This window comes from Helianthus annuus, chromosome 16 (genome assembly GCF_002127325.2).
Source record: "Helianthus annuus cultivar XRQ/B chromosome 16, HanXRQr2.0-SUNRISE, whole genome shotgun sequence".
Taxonomy (NCBI): domain Eukaryota; kingdom Viridiplantae; phylum Streptophyta; class Magnoliopsida; order Asterales; family Asteraceae; genus Helianthus; species Helianthus annuus.
This window is the reverse complement of record NC_035448.2, coordinates 99,768,181-99,776,067: the sequence shown is the minus strand read 5'-3', so window position 1 is coordinate 99,776,067 and position 7,887 is coordinate 99,768,181. Positions and strand designations below refer to the sequence as shown.

The 7,887-nt window shown below is 36.9% G+C and overlaps 1 protein-coding gene and 1 non-coding gene across 5 annotated transcripts; one reads left to right on the top strand and one right to left on the bottom strand.

Annotated features, from left to right (window-relative positions):
* Positions 1-3,014: 3,014 nt before the first annotated feature.
* On the bottom strand, positions 3,015-7,736 carry LOC110918748 (cysteine--tRNA ligase, chloroplastic/mitochondrial). Of its 4 annotated transcripts, none has more exons than XM_022163032.2 (9): positions 7,329-7,736; positions 6,431-6,494; positions 5,248-5,409; positions 4,961-5,131; positions 4,584-4,865; positions 4,006-4,131; positions 3,708-3,911; positions 3,523-3,624; positions 3,015-3,447 (listed from the first exon to the last, which is right to left on the bottom strand). In XM_022163032.2, exons 1-9 carry the CDS (start codon positions 7,697-7,699, stop codon positions 3,211-3,213), a joined length of 1,719 nt encoding a protein of 572 aa, XP_022018724.1. In that variant the 5' UTR covers positions 7,700-7,736; the 3' UTR covers positions 3,015-3,210. The 4 variants fall into 4 exon arrangements, with proteins under 4 accessions (XP_022018724.1, XP_022018725.1, XP_022018728.1 ...); XM_022163033.2 differs by having other exon boundaries at positions 6,431-6,498; positions 7,329-7,722; XM_022163036.2 differs by having other exon boundaries at positions 5,248-5,440; positions 6,431-6,498; positions 7,329-7,721.
* A 78-nt stretch (positions 7,737-7,814) lies between these two features.
* On the top strand, positions 7,815-7,887 carry TRNAA-UGC. Its single transcript has one exon. It is a non-coding gene; the product is annotated as a tRNA-Ala (tRNA).

Sequence of the window (7,887 nt, the reverse complement as noted above, 5' to 3'; positions counted from 1 at the left end):
ATGGGGTGTTTTTAGGGACGTATTGGAATATTTTAAATATTTTTAGGGTGTCGGAAAAATTATGAAGGTGTCGATTTACGTTAGGGTTGTTATAGTTTAACTTTGATTTATGTTTTGTTCAAGATGATTAACATGTACTTTATAAATCTACATAATATAACAAGCTTAAAAATGGTAGATGATGATCTTACAAATTTGCAAATGATTAGTGGATTGTAGGATGCAGATTAAGAAGATAAGAAAGCTCCAAAGTGATCTCGAATGGTTCTCCAAGCTTGCAAGCACCTTAAATCACCTTGAAATGAAGTTGTAAGGCTATAAAAGTGGTGTTTAATGGAGGTTGAAGGGTGGTCTTTGGTGCTTGGGTGTGGCCGAAATCAAGGAAGAAGAAAAGAAAGGTTTTCGGGTGTTAGTGTTGTAAGAAATGAGATGGTTATGATAATATGATGTTATAATTTCAACACTTGTAATTTTTGGTCAAAGAAAATCTTTCATCACCATACATATTCATCATGTACTCTAGTGTAGGTTGGGGGGGGGGTGGGGGATGGGCCGAGTTATGGAGGGTATGGCCAAAGATTTATTTATTTATTTATTTGCATAATAAACATGTGTTGAAATGTTAATTACATAGATATTTTGGTAATTAGGGTGTTAATGGTAGTTTAGGGTTTTGAATAAAGTCTAACAAGTTCCTTAGTTTAGTGTGTATTGATTTTTGGATAGTAAAAATGTCACTAGTTCGCTTGTCGGATCGAAATCGGGTAATATGTGAAAGGTGTGATATAATACCGGGAACGATGGTTTTAATTTACTAGTTATGGCGTTTATTGAAGGTGTTTACGACGTCAAATTATAGCTAACTACTTCGCTAGGTTACTAGTTTAGGAATGTGGGATGATAGAAGTATCACTTGTTCGCCTAACGGCTCGAAATCGAACAAGTTGTGAAAGATGCGGCGTAATACCGAAAGCTTATGTTTTGGATATCCTATTGATATCCCCAAGCTTGTTTAGGATGTATAACACTATATACAAGTCTTACGAACATTAAAATGCTGAATTTTTAGTGTTGCGGACAAATATTAATGTTACAGTTTGGCGCGAATCGAACACTTTATGTTTATACGCATTTTCCAAAAAGTTAAAGTGTTTTATCATTTGGTGCCCCTAATTAGGGGTTTTTATATGTATTTCAACTATAAAATGTTTTCATGCCATTCGTTGCTCGTTCGGACAGTTTTCAGAACTAGCTGGCATGAATAGTGTGTTCAGGTGAATAGTAATTTTCAGCATTTTGCCAACATATTCGGACATAGTTTGTTGTTTTCTCGTGATGCGATGAATATATCAATATTGTTTGTAATGTTTAACCATGTCCTATGATTGCTAGACTTTGTATGAGCTAATCATGCATAAATTAAGTCGTAAACGAACGCAAGCGTATAATTACTTGCTAAGTTGTACGGAATCACCATTATTTTTTGTCAGTTGTCACATACACCATTTACATTACCCTTTACAACTTCATTAGATTCATTACCAGACTCTAGACCAGCTGCATTTTCAACATCTACAACCTTATTTGTTCCCTGACTAGATACCACACTATCTTCTTTCCCTTGAAGTTATAGATTTTTTGATACTCTTCGTTTCTTTCTTCTTGGCTTTTGAATATATCAACAACAACCCCCCCCCCCCCCCAAATCAGTTTCCAATTTCTTCAATAACAGCTTTAGACAATTGTGTAGGACTAAAGTAATTTTTAACCTTAGTTTCATCATGTTCTATAAAGACCCTAATCACCTTTTTATTTGCGACATGTTTGCCCAAAAGCATAACATCACCATCGTTCCCTAAAGGGCATAAGCCAAGGTTTAATCTAACTCTGGAATCTTAAAATGGTAGACCAAACTAACATCGGGAACATATAGTTCAAGGTCTCTCACCATCCAGTCAATTTCATGCACAGAAATTCGTCAATATTGCAGTAGTCAACATAAGTTGACTTTCCAAGAACGTATCTTCTTCCTAGTAACTGTGTAAATACACCACGATAATGAAGTTTTATTGTGAAAAGGTTCTCATAACCATCTGCACACACAAAAAACACACATTAATGTTTAGAATTCGATATATTGTTGTTGATTGCATATTCTTGCACATATACAGTTAATGCACAAAATCAAGTTACGGTTTTAACCACACATACCGTATACAATCTCTGGTTCAAAGGGCTTAGCATACTGAGATTTGGACCGTATTTTCCAGGTATGGTTGTTCTTCGGATGTTGAGGATCGTCGTCTTCCGTTCTCGTTGGGGTTTAGTGTGTGTAGAGATGACAGTTTTAAGAACTTCAATCGGTGTTTGAAAGGAGGGAATACAACTGACATTTAGGGAGTAGGGGTGGAGGCATGCTTTTATTGGTTGGAAATACACATTCGGACGAAAATGCCCTAACATGATAAGCATGTGGGGTGACTAAACGTTGGAAACAAACTAGAGTTTGGCCCAAGGACTATCCGAGAAACGGGAGGACAAACGTTAAGGACTATAACTATAACTTTAAAAGTTTAGGGACTATAGGTGAAAATGGAGCAAACCACAGAGATTATCCAGACTTTTTCTCAAAAGAAAGTATATTTTAGGCAAAAAAACCCGACCGCACCCCTTGAAAATACGGTTGAACCCCTCATCCAGACCCCATCAAATAATTCCTGAATCCGCCACTGGCTTATGTAATGAGTGATTCCATTCCATTGACCAACCAAACACATTTTTCTTGATTCTCTCGTAATGGTCCATTTCATTCCTCCTCTCATCATTACATACCAAACACTACACAAAGGATTTCTATTTTGATTTCACATGTTAGTAATATACTGACAGGAATACCTTCCGGTTATATATATTAGCCTATATTGTTTCCTGGCCATTTACAAAACTATCACCATGTTTTTTTTCCATACGTACCTAGGAACCATATCGTATACTTCGTACGTTTTTCCAACTTCTTACGAGAACCAACCTCTGTATATTAGTGATAAAATAATTCGAAGACAAACAAACGTCCAATCTAAAACAAATGGACTCGAGACAAACTCAATCTATAGCTAAACCAACAAATGAAACCGTACTAATTAGTTTAAAACTGTTGAACAGGCACCAGACGAATCAGCAGCTTGTGTTCCTGCTAAATAAATTGTGATTTCAAGATTGTGGGGAATGCTGTTCTTGCATGGCAAGCGGAATAGCTGGTCTCCAGGTTGTGCCCTCGGGACTATCCATGAGGGCGATACCAAGTGTAGCCAAGTGTTTTCGGATCGCGTCTGATCGTTCATACTCCTTACTTTTGCGTGCAGTGTTCCTATCATTGATTTGTTCAATAACTTGGTCTTCGGTTAACTTTGCTCGCTTCAGTGCCTTTTCCCTCAGCTGCTGCAGAACCTTCAAAAAAAACCATATGGATCAGCAATGTCAGTTGGGTTGACCCGCAAACACTTTTTTGTCCGTTTTTCATACCTCATGGTAACTTGCTGGCATAAGCCCTAAAATATCAAGAACATTCCTGATAGCCTTCTCTATAGCAGCAAGTGACGGTATCCGTGCTTTTTGCTTCTTCCCCTGCAAATTGTTGCAAGTTAACTTGGGGAACAAGTTAAATTACCCGAGAGTATGCGCCTAAATTACCATGAAAAGATATGTACCTTACGGGTATGAAGAAGATCATTGGCAGTTTTCAAAGGATCAGAGATTGCAGAGAGGACAACTGGAGAGTGAAGATCTTCAGACATTGAAGTAATAAATACATCGTTAAAAGTTTTTATGCAATCGAGTATTTCAGTAGGTATATTTTCTTTCTGACTAGATTCATTTTGCTGGCCTACGACATCTTCACAATCTTGCAATGTCTGCAACCACGATAACCGATTTTGACTTTGGTTTAATGTTGCATATAAAAACCCGAAGGTTAATTATTTTTTATTTTACCACAGATTAAGATACCTGATATATGTAATAAGCGCGATCAGAAGCAGTTTCCAGCTGTACATCAGAGTAGTTGATAGGGGATCGGTAGTGTGTTCCAATCAGGAAAAGCCTCAACGCCAATGGATGATATAGTTCTATAACCTGAGAACTAATAATAATAAACTGCTCAAAGTTGATGTACATAGAATTGCAAGTTTTACTGTTTCGAATATATTTTACATTCAAAGTCGACCATCTCCGTATCTTCACTATGAATTAACTGATGGTATTTGTATAGTACCGTCACGCCAGCATTCTCCAGGTTTCCCAATAAAGATATTTGAAAAACATAGCTGAACATTTGACTTTGACTTGGTGACAAATTTACCATTGCAATTTACAAGGGGCGTAGACTAGTAGAGAGTACATAAAATTTAATAATTAAGCCTGACTAAGATCTTATTTATTTATCATTTCTTCCAATCTCCATAACGGGACCCACAATCACATACCGTGAAAATGTTAATGATAAACAAATAAGATAAAAAAACAAATATACATGACTAACAAGGATGAAAAAAAAATGGTGATGAAAGATCAAACTGTTATTTTACCTGGCGAATTGTGAAAAAGTTACCAAGTGATTTGGACATTTTTTGAGAGTCGCTTGTCACGAAACCGTTGTGTATCCAATAGCTTATGTTGCTTTTATCACATGCCGCACAACTTTGGGCGATTTCATTTTCGTGGTGGGGAAAAATAAGATCCATTCCACCGCCATGAATATCAAACGAGTAACCTAAATAAGCAGCACTCATTGCACTGCATTCTATATGCCATCCAGGTCTTCCAGCTCCCCATGGACTCTCCCAAAAAGGCTCACCCTCCTTTGCAGACTACAAGTAAAAAAATTGAAAATATAAACGGGTAAAAGCAAAAAGAAAAAAAAAATATTAAATCCTTATTTATGAATATTGAATCGGCTTCTTACTTTCCACAGAGCAAAATCAGCTGGATTCTTTTTCCTCGAGTCAACTGCTACACGTTCACCAGCTCGATTATCTTCTAACTTCCGCCCAGAAAGTCGCCCATATTGAGGAAACTCGTCAACAGAAAAATATACATCACCTTCAACTCTGTAGGCACGTCCATTGTCAAGAATCTGTAATGGAACAAAGAAATTGGAAGGACATAAAATATTACTTTGCAAAATGCAGTCGTTTTAATAACAACTTATATACTGCTATCATAAAATATCACTATGATTAAAAAACATACTTGTTTTATCATATCAATGATTTGGGGCATGTGATCAGAAACACGAGGTTCTACAGTAGGATGTAAGCAGTGAAGATAGTCCATGTCTCTATTAAACTCTTCACAAAAGCGTCTGCTTAAGCTGATTGGATCCTCTCCCAATTGAACTGCTCTAGCAATTATCTACAGAATTTGAAAATTGCACTAAGCTATCCTGTCATAATATATAACAAGCAGTTGGTACTTGAACGCATAGTCTTGTGTCGGGATGCATAGCTAACTAATCATTTGAGGAAATTTACTTGTTGAACCATCCACCTTTTAAGCATACAACAAGAACCTAAGGTCAACATGAAGTTCTCTGTCATATCGATCCGTGATATTTACATAGTGGCAGCTTCATTTCCTTTTATCCTATGTTCATGAGATGATCTTCTTGAAAGTGTTATTTGCAGTAAAAAGTAACAAGCTTTATGCTCATTTCTGTTTTAGCTCTTATACTTCCAACAACCAGAGATTACTGGATACGTTTGTTTGTAACTTTCTAAATTCGCGAATTGGAACTGAATTGGTTTGTATACGTATTACGTATGGTACGAAACTTAATCAAATTCGCCGAACCTTATCAAATCGGAACGCCGTACTGAAGCAAATTGGATCGCCGGACCATAGCGTTCTGGATCTGTAGGCGGTAGCGACTGGCGATTGGGTACACCACGATCCAATACGTGGATCGTGGCTACCCTAGTGATTTAGGTAACTATGGGACTACCCTTTATTTCATTTTATTCAAAAGGCGATAATAACAGTTGACCAGAAAGCTAATGAGCTGAAGGCAATCACATCTTCTACTACAATTTAGGCCTTAAAATTTGTACTTTAGGCAATGTATTTACTTTGTGAAAGATATTCCTAAAAATAATAAAGTAAATAAATTAATAAACAAAGTCCATTATTGTCTTGTTTACAAAAAACACAAACCAAGCAGTATCGTTATTTCATTTATAGGGGGAGGGGGGATGTTAAAGGTTGAGCGTTAATGGTGGAACCAGTAACACCATCGCTCAAATAGCAACAGCTATAAGCATTACACCCATGTTTGTTGCTTGTGAAAGTACAGAGCCTAAAAAAAAGTCACATATACGCAGCTGGAAGAGCTTAGCTAGACAGGGATTGATTTAATACTAAATGATAAGTGACTTACCTTATCATCAACATCAGTAAAGTTTCGAACATAATTGACTTCATATCCCATGAACCGTAGATATCTGCCTAAGTTTCAAGTAAAACAGATACAAAGCCACCTGATTAGCAACAGCCAGAATAACCAAACAAACCAAACTTAATTATCTAAACTCTTTGAGAGAAAGTTACGGTCACAATCACATTACTCTGTATGAGAAACACACAGCCTACCAAGATAAACAAAAAAAAAATACTTTAGCTTCTTGTAACTTTGTAAGCATTTAAAAGATGTTTACAAGTCTTTGGTGTAATTATAACAACTTCCATAGTAGCAAATTGTTTTTCAAGACAAACGGTTTATAATCTCGAAATTAAAAAGCACAAATATCCATCCATTTATCTATATTCAATTCTGATACCGATCGGGCCAAAGACCAAGTGGACGAACCAGATGGGCGGAGCCGCTCGGGCCATGAAAGTGGCTAAAGTGCTATGTGATCTTGTGTAATCCAACCAAGCCCAAGGAGATTATCTTATCTTTTGTTTATCTTTAATTCGAACTTTGAATTGTTTTCTTTTTATTTGGTATTTATGTTTTGTAAGACTCTTTGGTTGGATTAGTCTACGTTTTTGAATTATTCAGAAAACAAGTTTTTCTCTTGTTTGTTTCTTGATCCGGTCGGCCGGCAAGAGGGTGTTTTCCGGCGGATTCGACTTGGTTGGCCAAGCATCTTCGTCGTTGTTCGTTGTTTATCGTTCTACATACACGAATCCTTATCAAATTCTCTAAGCAATCCAATGAAAACACACACTAGTTCTATCTCATAACTATATGTTCCAAGTCAAAATTATGCCCTTTTCTACATACATCAACAAATATAAGAAGAATTAGAATGAAGTGTAAAAGAGAAATAGACCTGAAAAGGATATCGAAGGAAACGTAAACCCTAGCATGACCAATGTGACTAAGATCATAAGCAGTAACACCACAAACATACATCCCAACTTTACCCTCAACTTTAGGTTTAAACAACTCCTTCTCTTTGCTCATCGTATTATAGAGCCACAGCTCATGTTCTTTTGATTTTGAAACATTTTCAGAAGACCCTACGGTTTTCGATACATTTGAGTGCCCTAGAGATGTTGAGGAAGAAGAAAGAAACCGGATTATGTTGGTGTTGGGTTTATGAAGACGGTTGTTGGATGTGCCAACGTTGGTGATGAAGAGTTTACGAGAATGGATTCGGAATAAGGGTTTGTAGAAGTTGAAGAAGTGGAGAGCAGCCATACCTTCAATTCAAGCTTCGGATAGAAATTTCAGTGATAACGGGAGGTTAAGAAGTGAACGTTTGGTTGGTTGGTTTAGAATGATAATATAGGAAAAGTGGACTATCTTGTCAACTGGGGATGTAGCTCAAATGGTAGAGCGCTCGCTTTGCATGCGAGAGGCACGGGGTTCGATCCCCCGCATCTCCA

Bases quoted from the DNA above. Each gene is read 5' to 3' on its own strand.
- LOC110918748 (XM_022163032.2), bottom strand. From the start codon at position 7,699: ATGGCTGCTCTCCACTTCTTCAACTTCTACAAACCCTTATTCCGAATC. The intron at 5,410-6,430 runs GTAAGTCACTTA...CAAATTCTGTAG, and splicing joins TTACTGATGTTGATGATAAG to ATAATTGCTAGAGCAGTTCA. The intron at 4,866-4,960 runs GTAAGAAGCCGA...TTTTACTTGTAG, and splicing joins CTGATTTTGCTCTGTGGAAA to TCTGCAAAGGAGGGTGAGCC.